The following is a 21,251-nucleotide window of genomic DNA, read 5'->3' on the forward strand; positions in this document are numbered from 1 at the left end:
TTAAATCATCTATTTTTTAAGTCATGTGACTTATAAAATAAGTGGTTCAAATCATCTTTACAAAAACTCTACTACACTTAAAATCGTTCAATTATTTAAAAGCTATCAAATTAAACAGGCGGATTATATTTCTCACTTAAACACTAAGGGTTCGTTTGAATGTACTTTTAGAATAACTGAAAGCTCTTTTAGGGAAAATGTTTTTTTGTAAGAAGCACTAGTTATCTGCTTATTATAGGAAACACTTTAAGTGCTTTTTCAGAATTTACTTTCATTTTAACTAAGGATTGGTTAAAAAAAAAGTTTAATCAAAAGTGTTTTCAGTTATTTTCAGTTATTTTAAAAGCACATCCAAACGAACTTCAAACTTTTGACAACTTCAAGTGAAAAATTAAACTTTCAATTGACGATTTATGTGATTTTCTGCGAAGTGAATCTCTAAAATGTCAAGAATAAATTTGACAGTTCTGTCAAGCGACGTTGCAAAATACCAAAAAAGCCCGAATGAGAAAGTTACTGGTAACCCGTATATCGTAAATGCGTGAAACAATTCAAATCAAAAGGAAACAAATAAGAAAATAACAAAGGGGAATAAAAATTATTTTAGCTAAGACAGGAACTAATGGACATTGGACTGAAGGCAAGGCAGCAGTGTGGTGTCAGAATTTCTGGCATGGCAGGCACAACCAACCGAGAGATTTTTTAGTGTGACTTTCATACGAGATGGTACATTACGTGTCCTTATATAAATAGTAGGTTATATGAGTTAAAATATTAATAATTTAAAAATTAAAAATTTTCATCACTTACATAAAAATGTCAATGATATATCATCTATATTTCCGTCACAACAAAAAATTTCTCTAACCATACAAAGAAGACAACCTTACCAAACAATAAATAAGCAACCAATCCCACTTTCCCAACCGATCAAATCCCAGTCAATATGTTATTAGAATTTTGTTTTTTTTTATTTTAATATTGCTGTTTAATAATATTTTATTTTATTTGTAAGTAAGATATTTTAAATTCGATTTTCGCTAAAAGCGAAGTTAAACCATATTAACATAGATAACCTATTGCTTATTGTAAAGCTTAACCCATTTTATGATTTATTAATGTAAATAGTATCATTTGTTTAAAAAGAAAATATGTTATTTGAATTTTGATTCGGACACAGTTCGATCCATTGAGCACGGGACACGTGGGGATATAGTGATTGTTTGTTAAGTTTGGACCAATCAGATGATGAACATGTATGGGTTTACTGTGTGGTTTGATGCATGTGATTCGTACGTTTTGAATTCGAACTGCGTACTTGTGCGGGAGTATCTCCGTGTATAGGACGACAGAGTCTTAACCGGTCAATCCTGCCGTAGCTCACCACATGTAGGCGACCACGTGGCGGACGTAAGGCTGCGAAACGTAGACCCCACTTATATAATATTTTCCTTAAATTTGAACAAATATTTTACCTCTTTTTTCTCATTTTTCATATTTGATTGGCCTACTTTATAATTTTTTTTTCTTTTCAAATTTGAACAATTAATTTTTCTTTCAATTACTGCCACTTAGTACTATTAAATTTAAATTTGAATCATATTATTACTAATTTATTTTAAAATTAAGTTCAATATTTCTCTAATATTGATAATATTGTTTATTAAAAATAAAAAATAAATAAAAATGACATTTGTCGTATGTTTGTAAATATGGAGTTACCGGTAGAGCATAGTTTCCCGGTCACACTTCACATGGGCTCTAAACTGAACATAGTAGTGCTACCATGTAACTGCACATACACCTGCTCCTGTACTCCCGCAATCAACAGTGAACTAATCTAACGGCCCACACTCAGTCATTCTCTCTTCTATATTCCTCTGTTTCTGAATTCCTCACAGCTTTTAGCACACTCCCTCTGAAGAAAGTTAGGCACACCCTCTGTGACTCTTGTCTCTTCTCACAGACAGTCACCACTTTCTCCTTGCTCTAGAGAGAGAAAGTGAGAGAGAGAGAGAGAGAGAACTTGCTTGCTTATTTAAACAGAGAAGGAAACTACCATTTTCAACCTCTCTCGAGAGAAAGTGAGAGAGAGAGAGAACTTGCTTGCTTCTTTAAACAGAGAAGGAAACTACCATTTTCAACCCAAGCCAAGACATGGGTTTTGCAGTTCTTCTCTTCTCCTTCCTGATTTTCTTCACAAACCCGTTATGGGTTTGTGGAAACGCAGAGCTAAAAGCACTTTTGGACATGAAAGCGCTTTTGGACCCGCAAAGCTTGTACCTTTCTTCTTGGACCGTCAGTGGCGACCCTTGCGACGGGTCCTTTGAGGGAATAGGGTGCAATGAGGCGGGTCAAGTTGCTAACATTTCGCTGCAGGGAAAGAGGCTCTCTGGGAAGCTCTCTCCCGCCATTGCAGAGCTCAAGCATTTGACGGGGATTTACATGCATTACAACTCTCTTCAAGGAGAGATTCCAAGGGAGATTGCTAACTTGACGGAGCTGAGTGACTTGTATTTGAATGTGAATAATCTCTCCGGAGTGATTCCTCCCGAGATCAGAAGCATGAGCAGCTTGCAAGGTTAGCTGAAATTTTTGTGAAAGACTCTGGTTTTTATTATTTCGTTCAAGTTAATGTGAATGATATAGGGCTGGTTTTGGACTGCTTATGTAAGAATCACTTTTAGCAGCAGTGCTTTTATTATAAATATGTTGAAATTTTTATTGAAAAAAAACTCTAGGAATTTCTTCCTTGAAAACATCTTGGATTGGAAGTGCTTCCTGGAAAAGCACTTGGAAGTACTTCTTGAAGCTTGTCCAAAAAGCGCTTGTACAACCCAGTTTCTGTCAAACGTCATCGTGAGCACTTACTATATGTTGGCTGATTTAAGTGCTTTCTGTTTCCCAAATGACTTTTTAGTAAAGTATGAAACTTGTTAAATTTCCTCATTTGTATTGTATAAATTAATGCTCTGCTTAACTAGGCTTTGCGTTTTGCTTTTCAGTTTTGCAACTTTGCTATAATCAGCTCACCGGAAGCATTCCCACCCAGCTGGGATCTTTGAAAAACCTGAGCGTTCTTGCTCTGCAATCCAATCAATTAACCGGCGCAATTCCGGCTAGTTTGGGGGATCTAGAAATGTTGATGAGACTGGATTTGAGTGTCAATCATCTTTTCGGTTCTATTCCCTCAAAACTTGCTGATGCGCCGGTGCTTGAAGTTCTAGACGTTCGGAATAATACCCTATCCGGCAATGTACCTCTTGGTAAGAACAATCTAACATCTCAAATTCGATCTTTAGAATAAGAAAACTGTTGAAAATCCTAAAACCCTTGATCAATTTCAGCCTTGAAGAGACTTAATGAAGGATTCTCTTACGAAAACAATCTGGGATTATGTGGAGCTGGATTCATGTCCTTAACCGCCTGCACTACTTCCGGTCATCTCAACACGAGTAGACCTGAGCCCTTTGGAGCCGGTGTGCCAACAAGAGACATCCCGGAGACTGCACATGTGCCTTTGCCCTGCAACCAAACTCGTTGCTCGAATTTGTCAAAATCCCATCAAGCCTCTGTTGCTGTAGTTGTTGGTCTCATTGTAGTTACTATTGCATTGTCAGGTGTGGGGTTTCTATTCTTTGCCCAACACCGGCGCAGGAAACAGAAGCTTGGTAACTCATTTGATACAGCTGATGGCCGTCTTAGCACTGACGAGGCCAAGGCCAATGGAGTTTACAGGAAGAATGGATCTCCTCTCATCAGCCTTGAGTATGCCAACGGCTGGGATCCTTTAGCTGATGGGAGGAATTTAAGCGTGTTTGCACAAGAAGTGTTCCAAAGCTTTAGATTCAATTTGGAAGAGGTGGAGACGGCCACTCAGTATTTCTCAGAGGTGAATTTATTGGGTAGGAGTAACTTCTCTGCAACATATAAAGGAATACTACGAGACGGGTCTGTTGTTTCCATTAAGAGCATTGGCAAATCATGCTGCAAGACGGAGGAATCTGAGTTCTTGAAGGGATTGAACATGTTAACCTCGTTGAGGCATGAAAATTTGGTGAGGTTGAGAGGGTTCTGTTGCTCAAAGGGCCGTGGAGAATGCTTCCTCATTTATGATTTCGTTCCTAATGGAAATTTGCTGCAGTATCTTGATGTCAAGGACGGCGACAGCCATGTTCTTGAATGGACTACTAGGGTTTCGATTGTGAAGGGCATTGCTAATGGTCTGTATATGTTGCGGTTTTTAGCTTATGCTACTAAAATTCTAAAAATGTTATTGTTAGAGTCAGTTTCCGAATTGTCTGTACTGAGTTTTGTTCTTTTAATCAGGTCTATCCTATTTGCATGGATACAAGCCAAACAAGCCTGCCCTTGTTCACCAAAACATCTCAGCTGAAAAGGTGCAGATCGACGAGCAATACAACCCCTTGCTCTCAGATCCTGGCCTGCACAAGCTTCTCACCAACGATGTTGTTTTCTCTGCACTCAAGGCCAGTGCTGCCATGGGATACCTAGCTCCCGAGTACACCACCACAGGACGGTTCACAGAGAAAAGTGACGTCTATGCATTTGGGGTGCTTGTTCTCCAAATTCTATCAGGGAAGCGGAAAGTCACCAGCTCAATGCGCCTTGGTGCTGAGTCCGGCAGATTCCAAGATTTCATCGACCAAAACCTCAATGGCAGGTTCTTCGAGTACGAAGCATCCAAGCTTGCAAAGACTGCTCTGCTCTGCACCCACGAGTCTCCAATTGAGAGACCCTCCATGGAAGAAGTTTTTCAGGAGTTGAGTAATTGTAGCAGTTGTGTCTGATTCCTTGGTGCTGTCTTTTTTGTTCAACCATTGCCCCAGTAGTATTCAGACTGGTAATGGACTAATGGTTAGCTAAAACTAACTGCTAACTTCCGATGTAATTCTAAGATTTTTATGTTGTAATATCCTGTGACTTTTTCTTGAGGACCAAGCTTTGTTGTGAAGTTGAACCATTGTCTTTATGTGGCCTTGTACTAGCCTTTAGATTGGGTTTTTTAATATTTTGACAAAGCAAAATTCTAATCTAATCTAATTTACTAGAAGGGAATTTGATCTTGGGCGTACCGGGGCCAGACACACTATCCTTACCAACTAGCCAAACCGGCATTTGTTGAGATTGGATATTACAAGGGATTTACTCCTTTTTTTGGCAGCTATTAGAGCAACTCCAGCCTTCTCCTTTGCTCGGGGGACGGGCTGCAGGAAGGGGCCCGAGGGCCAGTTGATTCTTCTCCAGCCATGAAGGGCCTGAGTGAGGGTGGGAGCCCGAGCACAAGGGGAGTGAATTGTTGACAAGCCTGCAGCCCGAGGGCCAAGACATTTTTTATTGTTTTTTGTGTCAGCCCGAGGCCCTACAGCCCATTTCCCTTTTTTTTTTATATATTTTATATTATTTAAACAAACAAAAAAAGCTACTATTTTATTACCTATTGTCAGGAGGGAGGGCTCCAAGGGTGGAGATGCAAAATGTAATTACTATTCATTAAAGGCAGTTACTGTTCAATAGGGTGGATTGTCAGGGGGAAGGGCTCCAAGGGTGGAGTTGCTCTTAGAGGCGGGTGTGCAAGTTTAGAGGGGGGGGGGGAGATTGCCTACTATCACATTTAGTGCCAGGACATACCCATAAATTCAAGCTAGAATGACTTACGCGTGATATCTAATTGTCAGCTACTACCGATATGAATTTACGCAGGAATTTATAGATCACGCACCAACAAGAATTGCTAGTAGCGTTAAGCGAACATGGATTGGGAGTTAACCGTAAGCACGCCATTCCCAACTGAATCAACCCTCGTTGACATGGATTTACTTCTTTAATCACATGGTTTGAGTGCATATTTTGTTTTTTGATTACTCTCATAGGCGGTGATCTATTGGCCTGCAAATCAGGAGATCAGTTTGAAGGATCTCTCTGTCTCCAAATCATTGAGAAAGTAAGGATTGTTGTGAATTTGGTGTTGCAAATAATTCAGAGGCAATCTTCCTTCCAATGAAATGTAAACCCGCTTTGACATGTCAACAAAGAGGGGCTAAAGCCTAAATTATAAGTTTCTTGCACGTGAACTATCATATAGGGACATTATTATATCAGTAAATTAAATTAAATTAATGTGTCTGGCTAAAGGTGTGGCAGATTATCTAGGTAACCATGATTAGGCTTTTGATACTAATTAATTACCAAGTTGTTCATACTTCAAACTTTGGATTCTCACCCTAGACACCCTAGTGTCTATAGATCTATATGGGCTTCAGACCGACGGTAGTTGTAGTTTTTGGGCTTGAAGAAGCTTCCTAACCCATACAATAGTAGGAAAACTAATGAAAATGGTTTGAAAACTTTAAGTTTTAACGATAAGGACAAAATAAAGGGTAAAGTGAATAGTATCAGGATTGACTTTTTAGTGTAAAAATGTGATTTTTCGTTAAAGTGAACAGTACCGGAAGCTTTTCGTTAAAATTCCCTACAATAATCCCACAGTTCAGCTTCTAAAGTGCGCTCTTTCTTTCCTTTGGAGAAGTAACATTCTCTAAGCAGAAAAATGTTACATGCCAACCCGAAGAAAGGCAAAATAACCCAAAACATTTTGGAGGAATTGAGAAACACAAAAGCCAGCCCAATAAGCGAATAAAATTAGAACTCTAATCCCTATCCCTCCAAACGCAGAGAACAAGACCGAATGGTCAATTCGATCAAGGCATAGGAGCACAAAAATTACAAACCCGCAAACGAAAGCACATCACGACCAGATTTCGTCACCAAAGCGCCGAACCTTGTAGTGTGAACATGTAATTAATTAAATGATTGGTTGTAAAGAAGATAATTTAAATGGGTGAGAGATGCATCATCACATTCTATATTAAAGTCAAATTAAGCACTCTTTAAATCCTCATGTTAGTAAGGAAGACCCCACCACAACGAGAGTAACAACCTATGTTGAGGTCAAATTAAACACGTCTTAAGTCTTCTAAGAAAAACCCCGTCCCAACGAGATCAGTAACAACCTTGAAAGACAAAAGTTACGAAGGAAGCCAATGAATTTGAATTAACCACCTTTCTATTAGTAAATTTCCCTATATTATATATAAAAATAATAAATTTGAAGAAGCTTGTTATGATAAGTAAATCCGGTCCTGAGGCAGGGCGATCGTTGAGGGGCACAAAAAATTAGTTAACAAGTGTATGTACATGGCAACAGTGATGGGAAAAGAGCGAACCAGGAGGGCAGCCTGAGAAAACAAAGAAGAAAAACAGCTTTTTAACAGTGATGGCAACAGTGTATGTAAATGGTGTCGTCACGTCCATTCATTTAAGACTTGGGCTATTTGCGACAATCTGTTTGTTATACGTGACCATTTGAAACTGCATTTCAAAGAGCTAAAAGTATTTTATGATCACACAAAAATCCTTTGACTATTCTTTTAGCGTAAATAAGTCAAGAGCTAAAGCTGCTTTCAAAAGACCAAAAAAAAAAAAAAAATTCATTCTTACATGTTATCTTCAATAATAAAAAAAATCAACGATGAAGATGGAGATTATTTAAAAAATCGAACTATATTGTTACTTGCCAGGAATTTTTTCCTTCAACTCTTCATAAACGTGATTGGATTCCAAGAAAACCACAAGATAATAAGATAAACGTGCGGCTAAGATTCGTAAGAAGGTGATGGGAAAAATGGATACATCGAGGGGGGTCAGGGGACAAAGACTGATGGGCCAACTGATATTTTCAAGCTATTAATTCACAGTGTTTAGAGAATGTGTTTTCAAGATTTACAACTTTAAATTTAATTAATCATCTATTAATAATCATAATATATGTAACTATTACACTTGATATATACATTTCAGATATTACATATATATATAAGAATCTCCAAAACTCCTAAAAATAACTAACAATGTCTAATCTAATATCGCTTCATTTGTTGTTGAGAGAAGCAATTAACAGAAGGAAAACTTAATTCTTCTCTTAATTAATTTATTAACCCTAAGCTGCAATCCCTTTCCCATGTGAAAACGATGATCTAACCCTAAACACATGCTCTTCACCTGTGCATTTATCAACCTTCACAACCCAATGGCTCTTTTTTCCAATCATTTTTGCATTATTGCTTTCTGATGGAATTCTTGTCACCAGCAACCCTCCTCCGATGGGCAACAACTGAGTCCTTGATCCGCCGGACCTCCACGACCCTTTTCCGAAAGCGTTATGCCCCACAACAATAGCTCCGTTTTGCTTCCTCCCCATCTGCACCGCTCTAAGAACTGCCTCGTGGTTCTTGAGGTTGCAATCGATGAGCACGAAATCCGCCTCCTTGTAGTAATTTAAAAGAAGATTTTGAGCTTCTCCAATAACAAACTCAACGTGACAAACGTTGACGCCGAGGATTTTCTCAGACAAGTGTAATTCTTCGTTACCGCGAAGAATGCATACAACTCTGCCGCCAGTTTGTTGAGCGGCGGCAGCTAGGGCTAGGGTTTTCGAGTCGGCAGCTCCAGCCCATGCAATAACCATTAGCTGCGCATTGTTGCCTGCTGCTAGGGCTGAAATGAACTCGATCACATCTGGCTCGTTTCCCTTCTGGCCCTGAATTAAAACAAAACAAAAAACCAGCTAGTTAGAAACAATCGAATTAAACAGAAAAATCTAACATGAATTAAACAAAATGGTACGATCGAAAAAAAAAACCGTTAAGTGATTCGAGAAAAAAATTATAAAAGGATACTCACCATTTTTAGGGCTTTGAGGTAGGCTTTTGTGGCATTCTCAGCAGACCAGCAAGCCATGTTTGTTCTTGTAATTGTGAATGAATCTCTAGCTTTCTTTTTCTCTCAAATCTCAACGTTTAGCTTCAAGTTTGCTTTGGATAGAACATGGAAGGACTGACATATATAGGCAACAGCGTGGAAGGACTGACATATATAGGGGGCACTGCGCGGAATGCTTTCTTATTACGGACACTGGCAATCCAACTGGCCATGTTAGAAGATGTTTAAATCGAAATTTAACAAGTACCAACTAGGATAGTAGGATTATATATAAAATTGTTGTCCTTTTAGTACTAGTTTGTATGGAAAAACTATGGGCTAAACCGTGTTAGTGTACGTGCATTAGTTATTTAGTGTTACACACTTTTTCTCCGATAAAATGTAAATTAGTTACTTTCAAGCGTAAGTGCTTATAAATTCATTGCAAGGTATGACTCTCGCCTTTTAGTATAATTTGAAAACAATTACGAAATGTAGGAAATGTAGGAAATAAACTATCAAAATTTCCGCTTGCTTAATAAATTGAAAGAGAAAAAGGAAACTATTAACAAGATATGAATAGGATCTTAGGAATCGGATACTTAATCTTCCCGGTTGAAATATATAGAGCTTGCTTAGTTAATTATTAAATAATTAGATGAGTTTCCAGGAGGCAGCTCATTAACGTTAAAGTAAACATCTTAATATTTTTAGAGGAAGTATCTTAATATTTGATACCAATTACCAAATATAAAATTAAACTTGCACGATGCCAATTATTTGTCTCCAAATACTCATTGATTTGCTGTGATGCCTTATATCTTAGAGACAACATAAGTTGAATATTACATATAATATATAGGAGGAGGAGAGCCCCATGTTATCCGAGGTAGAAAACCAACAAGTTTGGCAGTCCTCAATTTGCAAATTAGTCTTAAGTTTAATTTAACATTTTTTTAGCTATCAACTTGTACACTACGCAGAATTGGGATCATTTCCGGCTCTTTGTGTATGGAACCGATGAATTCGGAGATCCGGACTACTCATTTTGATTATTCGATCCTCATTAGTTCATTCTATTAGCCCATCTCACACAAACCAAGAGTCCAATTCTATCATTTTTACTCTTCAACGGCCTGAATCTCCAAGTTCTTGAGCTCCCACTAGTAAAAAAAACACTTTGCGCGACGCAGGTCCTTCGTCGCGCAAAGTCAAAAAACGTCGCGCAAAACTTTGCCCAACCCACCTTGGTCGCGCGAAAACCGTCGCGGCAAGGCAGTGACAGAAGGCTTTGCGCGACGCATGTAACCCTTCGTCGCGCAAAACTACTTTGCGCAACGCAGCCTACGTCGCGCAAAGTAGTTTTGCGCGACGCAGCATACGTCGCGCAAAGTAGTTTTGCGCGACGAAGAGATAACATGCGGGGCGCAAAACCACTTTGCGCGACGTACACCTACGTCGTGCAAAGTCACTTTGCGCGACGCACATCCGTCGCGCAAACCCTTTTTTTTTATTTAGTGAAAAATAATTTTTTTTGTTTTAGTGAAATTTTTTTTAAAATTTTTTTGATAAATATTGTAATTAAATTCTAAAGAATAATTAATTAACCAAGCAAAAATATTTAATTATAAAATATATGAAAATGTACATACAAGATGTCCAAACAAAAAGAAAAAACTACAAGTGGACTAAGTTTAATACATCAGGCTACTGGGTATCGGCAGGGCAAGGTGGCTTTAAGGTCGAAGGTGGAGTAAGATGAGGTGCTGGTAGCGAGATTTGGAGGCTCGACATCTGTATGGCTTGTACAAGTTCTTGCACCCTCCCGACACAGGTCTTCATCTCATCGCCCTGGGCCCTCAGCTACGCCATCATTTGCTTATCCTCGGCCCTCAGCTGCGTCACTTCCGCCTTCAATAAAACACAAATACCAAAAGATGGTTCATATTGATAAAACACAAATACCATAAGCAAATGAAGAGCAAAAGTGAAGGCAGCCCTAAGTCTGTCAAGTGGGCAAAGGGTGCTTTACTTTTACTATCTAGGGTTTTAAAACACAGGTTGCCGGCTCCAGCAGGCGCATTAGTCTTTTAGTTTCCTTGTTCCACAAGAATTATTTAATTCTTCTTTAAGGATTTTAGGTTTAAGTCTTTATAATTTACATCCTTGTAACTCTGGGTACATGTTTAAAGATTAATAGAATTGCTAGAGCTTTGCTTCTCTCTAGGTTTGTGTGATGCAACCTTACCCTAGGAGTGATTCCTAGGAACCCCACGGGTGTGATGTTAATAGTTTCTATCCTTTTGATCTTCCTTTATCTTTCTTTTTTTTTCAAATATTCGTTGTGCGTTCTTTCTACAACTCATAATTCAAAAAGACTCAAAATCGAGATGTTGTTCATGACGTATTGGTTCTGAAAACACAAACATTACATGCATGCATCCCAATCATGTATGCTACGACCATTGCAATCATGAAAACAAGTTCAGTATTTGAAAGGATTAGATCTTTTACCTCTCTTGTACCAATAGTTAAGTCTGCGAATCCAATCGTTGACTTGGATGTATAATTTTTGTTTTCTAGGGTTGGCCACAAGTATATCAAAATCCTGTCAGCACATACAAACACATGATTCCAAATTAGCGCATCTTATGAAGCTATCCCATGTGCCCCTCTTCTTTTCCTGTTGTTTGGTGGTTTTGAAATTGAAAATGAACTAGCTTTCACACCTGGAACTTAAATACCTGCTCTAGAATTTGAACAAAATCCTAAACTATACGAGTATGCTTTAGGAATATAATATTGACATTGAAATTAACTTGTTTCATGCCGATTTAAGACTCGCATTCAAAATTGAACACCACCCTAATCTCTTCAGTCACTAAAACAACATATATACATGATAGAGACTCGAGACTTACATTGAATTCCGGCAAAACCCCAACTTGGACAAGTCTGATTAGTCACTAAAACCCCAAATCGACAATACCACCATCTTCCTTTTTAGCTTTCCGAAGCATACCTCATCAACCCAAGCTAATCACAGAGCGGTAGCAAGTTGCAAAACCAACCTAAGCAACAAGAGTGCTGGCAGTGGTTGACTCGCTGTAAAACAAAAGAGAATTCGTAAATTGTTGTATAGAAACAAAAAACAAATCTACTGACAATAAACTCCAAACATCGGCTGGCAGATATGCAAAGAAGAGACAATATGTATTGGGTACTTCAATTATGTATCCGTTCTTGCAAAGATAGGGAATGATAAAATGATTCTTCTTAATGCTTCCTAATTGAACTGAAAAAAGAAACATTCAGTGGTCAACACCCAATTACTAATTAATTAAGTGGTGACCATGAACACGTGAATAAAATTGTAGAGGTTAATTATACGGAATCTTACCGCAAAATAAAAATTGAAATTATGTGTTGGGCACAGTTATATTGAAGAAGAATAATTTCTATTTAACTGAAATTAAATCCAAATAAATGATTCATAAAATTACAGATTTTCAATCAAATGCGGAATATACACAACAATGTTATTTCTGATTTTAATATAACCAACTACATCCCAAGTTGTATCAGTATCAATGGATCCAACTACATCCCAAGTTGTATCAGTGATAAAACAGTATACTAAAATGAAGAAATAATATGTTCTAAAACTTCATTAGTACAAACAGTATACTAAAATGAAGAAATAATATGTTCTAAAACTTCATTAAAATTTTCCTGCTGACACTTTAATATTCAATTTGGCAAAACTAACCACCATTTTTTGTTTTGGAAACGGACTCAAAACTAACAATCGACACAAACGAAAGAGGACCATAAATATGCATCAAATAAGATAGTAATCCTTCCACCTAACCAACATAATCATTATTTTAACAATGGTTCACGGAATTATTTTTCAATTTCCTTCCCAGGAAGCATTCAGACAACAAAGAACAATGCCGCAAATCACTGAAACTAACCAAAACTAAAGGACCACACCTGCTCCCAATTATGAACAGAAGAAGAGTGCAAAATACATGACAAAATTATTCACCACAACAACACTCGGCTATCAGGTGCAATGGGACCTTTGTTTTTATAGGGGAATTTGACTGCTTTTGGGATTCTTTTTCTTAATTGATCACCTTTACATCTCTTGGTTGTAGAATTTGTCATCATAAATATTGTACCATCAAAGCAAAAATATTGTACCATACCCCACCACTATAGCAATGAAAAGCTGCTATCTCCTAGTTCGTTAGTAGTTTTTAGTGTTTTGGTGTTGCTTCCTTTTCTGTTTTGTTTCTGGTTCTTTCTTGTTTAATATAACTGTTTCTTCATCACAAGTAAAAAATAAAAAATCTTATATCAACCAGAGAAAAGAGTTATACTTAATAATATTGAACCAAGTTATATGAGATATTAGAATACCCAGAAAACACACATACAACAATACGCATATAAATTATGGCATTCAGAGGAGTCAAGAACACACATGTTGTCAGTATATGAGATTGTTCCGATGAAAGTATCACTCTTCTGTTTTACATATGAAACACAAATACATAAATGGGTAAGACGAAGGCCATGGCAGCATTATTAAAAAGCAAAGGAAGAACATGAACTCACCTTGGTTTGAGAGCTTGAAAGATATAATCAGAGCATTTAGCGGTAGCTTGTGCGACAACTTGTATGGCCCTGTACCAACAAAAACAGATAAATTTGTGACAAAAACCCTAAGTAACAAAAACCCATCGAAAATCAGAAACCCTTACCTTGAATTTGGGATTTGATTCGACAGGATTTGGGGTCTACAGGGAAAGACAGAGGGGTTCAAGGAGGGTTCCAGATTGGGGTTTGCGTGGAAAGAAAGAGGGAAAGAAAGAGAGGGAGATTTGGGGTGTACAGGGAATTGAGGGTTCCAGATTGGGTTCGAAAGAAGGGGAAAGAAGGAGGGTTCAAGGAGGGAGGGTTCCAGATTTATCACAACTCGGAAATAAAGAGGGAAAGAAAGAGCGAGGGTTCAGGTTTGGAGTTCACAGGAAAGAAAGAGGGAAGGTTCAATATTTTGTCCAAAGTTGGAAAATTGAAAAAGGCGCCTATTTTTCACGCCAAATTTATTAGAACTCGCGCGACGTAGGTTTAGAAGTAGACGTCGCGCAAAGTGGTTTTGCGCGACTATCACATCAAGCCGTCGCGCAAAGTAATTTTTTCAAAAAAAAATTATTATAAAAATTATTGAAAATGTGATTTTCCTCCTTTCAAATTCATTTTTTTTATATATAAACCCCATTTTGATGATTTTTTACAGCTATACTCCTTGACCCTATATGAATATAATGAATGAATTCGATCTTCAATTTAAAATATTTACACAAGTGGATACCACAAAATCTTATGTTATACTTAATGAAAGTATAAATAAACTCTAAGTGTTAGTCACTATTGTTTTGATGGGATACGAATTCTCCGAAACTAATTTCAACGATCCCAACCGTCAAACTTGTTTGAATATGCTTCGAGATCACATCAGCAAAAAATCACAAAAAACAAACATTCAGAGATCAAGTAATGGGACAAAGTTTTTCGACGGTTATAAACGAAAAATCACAATTTAACGGTTATTTTAACTCCGATTTTGATGATTTTTTACAGCTACACTCCTTGACCCTATATGAATACAATGAATGAATTCGATCGTCAATTTAAAATATTTACACAAGTGGATACCACAAAATCTTATGTTATACTTAATGAAAGTATAAATAAACTCTAAGTGTTAGTCACTATTGTTTTGATGGGATACGAATTCTCCGAAACTAATTTCAACGATCCCAACCGTCAAACTTGTTTGAATATGCTTCGAGATCACATCAGCAAAAAATAACAAAAAACAAACATTCAGAGATCAAGTAATGGGACAAAGTTTTTCGACGGTTATAAACGAAAAATCACAATTTAACGGTTATTTTAACTCCGATTTTGATGTTTTTTTACAGCTACACTCCTTGACCCTATATGAATATAATGAATGAATTCGATCTTCAATTTAAAATATTTACACAAGTGGATACCACAAAATCTTATGTTATACTTAATGAAAGTATAAATAAACTCTAAGTGTTAGTCACTATTGTTTTGATGGGATACGAATTCTCCGAAACTAATTTCAACGATCCCAACCGTCAAACTTGTTTGAATATGCTTCGAGATCACATCAGCAAAAAATCACAAAAAACAAACATTCAGAGATCAAGTAATGGGACAAAGTTTTTCGACGGTTATAAACGAAAAATCACAATTTAACGGTTATTTTAACTCCGATTTTGATGATTTTTTACAGCTACACTCCTTGACCCTATATGAATATAATGAATGAATTCGATCTTCAATTTAAAATATTTACACAAGTGGATACCACAAAATCTTATGTTATACTTAATGAAAGTATAAATAAACTCTAAGTGTTAGTCACTATTGTTTTGATGGGATACGAATTCTCCGAAACTAATTTCAACGATCCCAACCGTCAAACTTGTTTGAATATGCTTCGAGATCACATCAGCAAAAAATCACAAAAAACAAACATTCAGAGATCAAGTAATGGGACAAAGTTTTTCGACGGTTATAAACGAAAAATCACAATTTAACGGTTATTTTAACTCCGATTTTGATGATTTTTTACAGCTACACTCCTTGACCCTATATGAATACAATGAATGAATTTGATCGTCAATTTAAAATATTTACACAAGTGGATACCACAAAATCTTATGTTATACTTAATGAAAGTATAAATAAACTCTAAGTGTTAGTCACTATTGTTTTGATGGGATACGAATTCTCCGAAACTAATTTCAACGATCCCAACCGTCAAACTTGTTTGAATATGCTTCGAGATCACATCAGCAAAAAATCACAAAAAACAAACATTCAGAGATCAAGTAATGGGACAAAGTTTTTCGACGGTTATAAACGAAAAATCACAATTTAACGGTTATTTTAACTCCGATTTTGATGATTTTTTACAGCTACACTCCTTGACCCTATATGAATACAATGAATGAATTCGATCGTCAATTTAAAATATTTACACAAGTGGATACCACAAAATCTTATGTTATACTTAATGAAAGTATAAATAAACTCTTAGTGTTAGTCACTATTGTTTTGATGGGATACGAATTATCCGAAACTAATTTCAACGATCCCAACCGTCAAACTTGTTTGAATATGCTTCGAGATCACATCAGCAAAAAATCACAAAAAACAAACATTCAGAGATCAAGTAATGGGACAAAGTTTTTCGACGGTTATAAACGAAAAATCACAATTTAACGGTTATTTTAACTCCGATTTTGATGATTTTTTACAGCGACACTCTTTAAACCTCTATGAATACAATGAACTAATTTGATCGTCAATTTAAAATATTTACACAAGTGGATACCACAAAAGAAAAAGCAATTAAAGAACCTCAAAAGAAAAGCAAAAAAAAAAAAAAACACTTTGCGCGACGTCACCTACGTCGCACAAGGTTTTTTAAAAATATTTTTTGCCCGTTTGCTTATGAATACAAAATAAATAAATTAAAATCTACTTAGTAAATATATATATACCATTGAACTAGATGGGAAACACATTGTACGAGATTACTTTCAACGATCCAACTGTCAAATTTGTTTGTATATACTGCGAGATGGCATACGCCAAAAATCGAAAAAAACAAACATTCAGAGATTAAGTATGGGACAAACCTTTTCGACGGCTATAAACGAAAAATCACGATTTAACGGTTATTTTAACTTCGATTTTGATGATTTTTTACAGCGACACTCTTTAAACCTATATGAATACAATGAACTAATTTGATCGTCAATTTAAAACATTTACACAAGTGGATACCACAAAAGAAAAAGGCAATGAAAGATCCCCAAAAGAAAAAAAAAAAAAACTTTGCGCGACGTAGCTGCATCTGCGTCGTGCAAAACAACTTTGGGCAAAAGGGTAAAATATTGTAGGTTTGGCGCCAAGATTCCGTCGCGCAAACGAGTTTTTCTACTAGTGTCCAGACATACAAATCCGAAGAGGATCTAGACTCCACTACACAAACACATGCAGTCTTGTTGTGTACGGGCTGTACGTACGTACGAGCTAGATATATTATTGACCAAAGGTTTTCCAGTTTAACTTAATTGATTACTTTATGCATTTTTAATCGTTTTGCTATGGTATTAGAGGTGGTTTGAAAATATATTTTCTAACATATAAACAAATATGTGGTTAATTAATCATAAATATATAACGCAAGACAAGAGGTCTGGTCCTTGCCTCCAGAAATGACAACACAGATCTGGATCCGATCAAGTTGTTTCCCAAACAAGCACATTCATAACAGAGCAACGCAATACATAAATTTTCATGTCTCGCGGTCCATCTCTTGCAGTGCAAGTCTGTAAGATGCTCCATCCTCTGTCCAGTTCTGGTAGAGTGATCATACGACAGAGACGATGCATGAATGAATACGTTTGTGTGGTCGAACCAATTTGACCTAATTTTTTAATTGTTGTTGTCGTTTTTATCATTGGCTTTTAGGAAAATGAAACTTCAACGTGTATCGGGAACACTTGTTGCACAGTGCATTATTTTGTTTTATATATGTTTATAATATGAATGAATGATACAGTTAATATGTTTCACTCTTATAGTATATTAATCCAAAACCAATATACACATATCATTTGAATAAAATAATAACACAATAGAATGAAATTTCAGTTATACGGAATAATTTCTGGCTAGAAGCTCGTGTAGGACATAATATGGAGCATGTGATGAGAAACTGGGAGTATTGATGAGACAGTGATGAGAAATGAATATGATTCCCTTCCCTCCAAATTCCCTTCCCTTTCTTATCTTCCTCTCTCAATTTTTTTATTTGTCTTTCTCTCTCTGTAAAGAAGTCAACACAAAATATTGAAGTAAATTAATCGTGACCATTCAAATAGAAAAAGAAAAAAGAAAATTAGGACAAATTGAAAATGACAGAATCCCACTCCGATAAGCAAGGTGGAAACAAGGTGTGGGTCGAAGGTTTTTTGGTTGGATTTTGTGCAATCTTGGAAGGGGACATTAAATGTGTGGTACCTTCAAAATTTTACCATGTCTACTTCATTGTCTTTGACTCTTTGCTTCTCAATCTTAAAAGTTCGAAAAATGAGAAAGAAAAAATATTACAACAACACTTTACGCGTATAATGTTCTTGTAAATACATGTATTCCAACACGTCTAGGGACTGTGGAGTATGAAGGGATCTTCTATATACGCACATATTTGCAATGTTTTTCTCTTGTAAGTTCATGTACAAAGAGTATGCATGCATACGCATTTTGAGTCCATGTGTGTGGTTTTTTATTTGGAGAGACAGATCGATTCACGACATACCAGAACAAGTATCGGTTTTGAATTTAAAAAAATCGTGGAACCATAATTATGATATCATGTTAGACAACTACTAGACTCTAAAAGCTTAAAATTATTAAGAAACGAATCAACAATACATAGCAAACTAACACGTATAATATGTAACGTGTGATTTATACATTATATGCACAGTGGCGCCGGCCCACCTCACCAGCGCCGGCGTCAGAATAATTATCTTCCTCCTTAAAACCCAGTCCCCGCAAGTTCATTTTTTCCTCTCTTCTCTGCCTCCATTTTGACGCTTAAGGTCTTAATTTTTTTATTTTTTATTTGAGTTAAATATCATATGCACAGCGGGGGGAGGTGAGAGGGTGGCTTGGTCGAATGCACCGTGGAGGTGCATGGTGATTTGAAGCCCTTAAATAAATCATTGATTTTAACCATTACGGATGACTCAATGTTAAAGACGAATTCCAAGCCCATATTCCACACGGCAGTCTTACGATCAACTCCTGACGCTGGTGGATCACACGTTGGTGGACAGACCACAGCTGAAATGACTTTATGAGTCTTCTTGGCTGCTAGAAATGTGAACTGTCGTGGCAAAGCCACCAGCTGGTCTGCTTTAAAGAACAAAAATATTTATATCATTGATTTGTTTCCAAGATTTGAAGCCCACCAGAACTTCTTGTTACATGATTGAAGCCCAAAAGCCACTTACATGGGTTTAACTCAATATACTATTAATACTCGCTTATCCAAAAGCCCAATCGTACAGAAGTCGGTCTCTCTTCCCGAACCTTATAAATAGTCCTCGGCGGTCATCGTCCGTCATCAAACCCCTTTCGCATTTCCAGTTCCCAAATTTCGCACCAAAAACCTACAGTCCAGTCCAATCCATTCCAGATGGGCAATTTGTGCTGCTGCTTCTGCATAGACCAAGCAAGCATAGGCATCTTGGAGAGGTGGGGCCGTTTCGAGAGGCTCGCCGAACCCGGTTTCCACCTCCTGAACCCGTTGGCCGGTCAATGGGTCGCCGGCATCCTCTCCACCAGGATCGCCTCCCTCGACGTCTGCATCGAGACCAAAACCAAGGTAATTCTTATCATCTCTGTGAAATTCATACAGCAAAAGCAAGAATTTTGAGTAAATTGTAAATTTTTTGTTGGTGTTTCGATTGAAATTTTGTGCAATTTTGGGCAGGATAATGTGTTTGTGCAATTGGTGTGCTCAATTCAATACAGGGTGGTGAAAGAAAATGCTGATGATGCGTTTTATGAGCTGCAAAACCCCAAAGAGCAGATTCAAGCTTATGTCTTTGATGGTAATTTCCTATATCGGTTAATTGGGTTTTTAATTTTTACGCGGTGCGAATAATTGAATTGAAATGAATTGTGTAGTGGTTAGAGCTCTGGTTCCGAGAATGACGCTGGACGAGCTCTTTGAGCAGAAGGGTGAGGTTGCTAAAGCCGTGTTGGAGGAGCTTGAGAAGGTAACATATCAAATGATGTGATGAAGTGTTTACTGTATTCGTGATCGTTTTGACGGTAGGATGCATGATTGTAACTATTTTATCGTCGCAATGCTTTGAATTGAATGAGTTTGAGTTCAATTGGATTGTTGTGATTGCTTCTCACCTGTTTGTTTCGGGCAAAATTTTGTTGTTTATTGTTATGTTTCCTTCACTCTGAAGCTTGTAATACAAGAAATGTTTTGTTTTACACGATTTCTTACGTTGTATGATGAAATTTCTGATCAGGTTATGAGAGAATATGGATACAGCATAGAGCACATGCTGATGGTTGACATCATACCTGATGCCTCTGTCCGCAAGGCAATGAATGAGATCAATGCAGGTACAATTTTCTTTGATTCGTTCCCTGATTTTAGTCTCACACCTGGACTTTGTTTCTGCTTGTATTGCGGTAGGAAAACACATGCTTTGGGAGTTAGTATATTGTAGGACTGGAAGTTTCGGTTAGCCCCAGGTTTTGAGAACAAACATTTTGGAATTGTTCTGTGCTATGGTTTACTCAGTTGCGTCTCTTCAGTTTTTGTACAGAAGTGTATGATACTCGTGACATTCTGATGAGATATTCTTATGACTTATTTGGCCTCATAATGTTTAGAGCTGTTATGTGAAGCTGTAAATAAATTGGAGTTTTCTTCGTGAAATTACTTTATGTGTTGGAGCGAACAATCGTTGCTCTTCTTAACATTTGGAATTATTCACCTAGATTCCTAGACTCGAGGTCATCTTAGAAGCTGAACTTATTTGTCATATATTCCTGGTTAGCTCGAAATGTTGAATTTTGCACACTGATCAGTAGTTTGCAGTCTTTATATATGTTTATGGCTTGTAATATAAACGCATATTCTTGTTTATTTACTAAATAATGGAGCATCTGTACTGCAGCTCAAAGGCTCCAGCTAGCCAATGTATACAAAGGAGAAGCAGAGAAGGTGCTTCAGGTGAAAAGGGCAGAAGCTGAAGCCGAGGCCAAGTACCTTGGCGGAGTTGGTGTTGCCAGGCAGAGGCAGGCAATCACCGATGGATTAAGAGAGAACATCTTGAATTTCTCAGGCAAGGTGGAAGGCACCTCCTCAAAGGAGGTGATGGATCTGATCATGATCACTCAATACTTTGACACAATCAAAGACCTCGGAAACTCGTCCAAAAACACTACAGTTTTTATACCCCACGGTCCGGGACACGTTAGGGACATCGGTGATCAAATACGCAACGGACTAATGGAGGCATCTAGTGCTCATCTAAACGCCGAGTGAATACGCTCGTTTGGATAAATTCTTGATCACAATACTTTTTTTTTATCGAATTCGAGTTGACACGAGCAGGTTAGGGTTGTTACATAAGATATAGTTTATGCAATCCGATTCGTTTAATTTTGTTTGCATTTCTTTTGGAATGAAGAACATGGTATGTACTTGCACCATGTCGACTCTGTGTGTATATAAAGAAACAGTAATGCAGCCCAATATACATAGGTCTGAATAAAGTTATTATTTTGAATGAATGTTATTTGGGATT

The 21,251-nt window shown here is 37.1% G+C and overlaps 3 protein-coding genes and 1 long non-coding RNA gene across 4 annotated transcripts; 2 read left to right on the forward strand and 2 right to left on the reverse strand.

Annotated features, from left to right (window-relative positions):
• Window positions 1-2,014: 2,014 nt before the first annotated feature.
• Window positions 2,015-4,993, forward strand: LOC126629509 (somatic embryogenesis receptor kinase 1-like). Its single transcript, XM_050299573.1, has 4 exons — window positions 2,015-2,581; window positions 3,006-3,266; window positions 3,348-4,223; window positions 4,330-4,993. The coding sequence occupies exons 1-4, from the start codon at window positions 2,158-2,160 to the stop codon at window positions 4,809-4,811; spliced, it is 2,043 nt and encodes a 680-aa protein (XP_050155530.1). The 5' UTR covers window positions 2,015-2,157; the 3' UTR covers window positions 4,812-4,993.
• Window positions 4,994-7,866: 2,873 nt separating this feature from the next.
• LOC126629516 (uncharacterized) lies at window positions 7,867-8,998 on the reverse strand. Its single transcript, XM_050299584.1, has 2 exons — window positions 8,764-8,998; window positions 7,867-8,620 (listed from the first exon to the last, which is right to left on the reverse strand). Exons 1-2 carry the CDS (start codon window positions 8,818-8,820, stop codon window positions 8,021-8,023), a joined length of 657 nt encoding a protein of 218 aa, XP_050155541.1. The 5' UTR covers window positions 8,821-8,998; the 3' UTR covers window positions 7,867-8,020.
• A 1,392-nt stretch (window positions 8,999-10,390) lies between these two features.
• On the reverse strand, window positions 10,391-13,831 carry LOC126629521 (uncharacterized). Its single transcript, XR_007625773.1, has 5 exons — window positions 13,554-13,831; window positions 13,408-13,476; window positions 11,703-11,886; window positions 11,296-11,389; window positions 10,391-10,692 (listed from the first exon to the last, which is right to left on the reverse strand). It is a non-coding gene; the product is annotated as an uncharacterized LOC126629521 (long non-coding RNA).
• A 5,191-nt stretch (window positions 13,832-19,022) lies between these two features.
• On the forward strand, window positions 19,023-21,237 carry LOC126629514 (hypersensitive-induced response protein 4). Its single transcript, XM_050299581.1, has 5 exons — window positions 19,023-19,297; window positions 19,406-19,526; window positions 19,603-19,694; window positions 19,962-20,058; window positions 20,619-21,237. Exons 1-5 carry the CDS (start codon window positions 19,109-19,111, stop codon window positions 20,987-20,989), a joined length of 870 nt encoding a protein of 289 aa, XP_050155538.1. The 5' UTR covers window positions 19,023-19,108; the 3' UTR covers window positions 20,990-21,237.
• The last annotated feature ends 14 nt before the right edge of the window (window positions 21,238-21,251 follow it).

The sequence above is a fragment of the Malus sylvestris genome, chromosome 7 (genome assembly GCF_916048215.2).
Source record: "Malus sylvestris chromosome 7, drMalSylv7.2, whole genome shotgun sequence".
NCBI classification, from domain to species: Eukaryota; Viridiplantae; Streptophyta; class Magnoliopsida; order Rosales; family Rosaceae; genus Malus; species Malus sylvestris.

What these genes read in the sequence shown, in the direction of transcription:
- LOC126629509 (XM_050299573.1), top strand. Translation starts at nt 2,158, where the DNA reads ATGGGTTTTGCAGTTCTTCTCTTCTCCTTCCTGATTTTCTTCACAAAC. An exon ending in AAGCATGAGCAGCTTGCAAG is followed by an intron (nt 2,582 to 3,005) that starts GTTAGCTGAAAT and finishes TTTGCTTTTCAG; the next exon opens with TTTTGCAACTTTGCTATAAT. An exon ending in ATCCGGCAATGTACCTCTTG is followed by an intron (nt 3,267 to 3,347) that starts GTAAGAACAATC and finishes GATCAATTTCAG; the next exon opens with CCTTGAAGAGACTTAATGAA.
- LOC126629516 (XM_050299584.1), bottom strand. Translation starts at nt 8,820, where the DNA reads ATGGCTTGCTGGTCTGCTGAGAATGCCACAAAAGCCTACCTCAAAGCC. An exon ending in ACCTCAAAGCCCTAAAAATG is followed by an intron (nt 8,621 to 8,763) that starts GTGAGTATCCTT and finishes GTTTTAATTCAG; the next exon opens with GGCCAGAAGGGAAACGAGCC.
- LOC126629514 (XM_050299581.1), top strand. Translation starts at nt 19,109, where the DNA reads ATGGGCAATTTGTGCTGCTGCTTCTGCATAGACCAAGCAAGCATAGGC. An exon ending in TCAAGCTTATGTCTTTGATG is followed by an intron (nt 19,527 to 19,602) that starts GTAATTTCCTAT and finishes TGAATTGTGTAG; the next exon opens with TGGTTAGAGCTCTGGTTCCG. An exon ending in TGTTGGAGGAGCTTGAGAAG is followed by an intron (nt 19,695 to 19,961) that starts GTAACATATCAA and finishes ATTTCTGATCAG; the next exon opens with GTTATGAGAGAATATGGATA.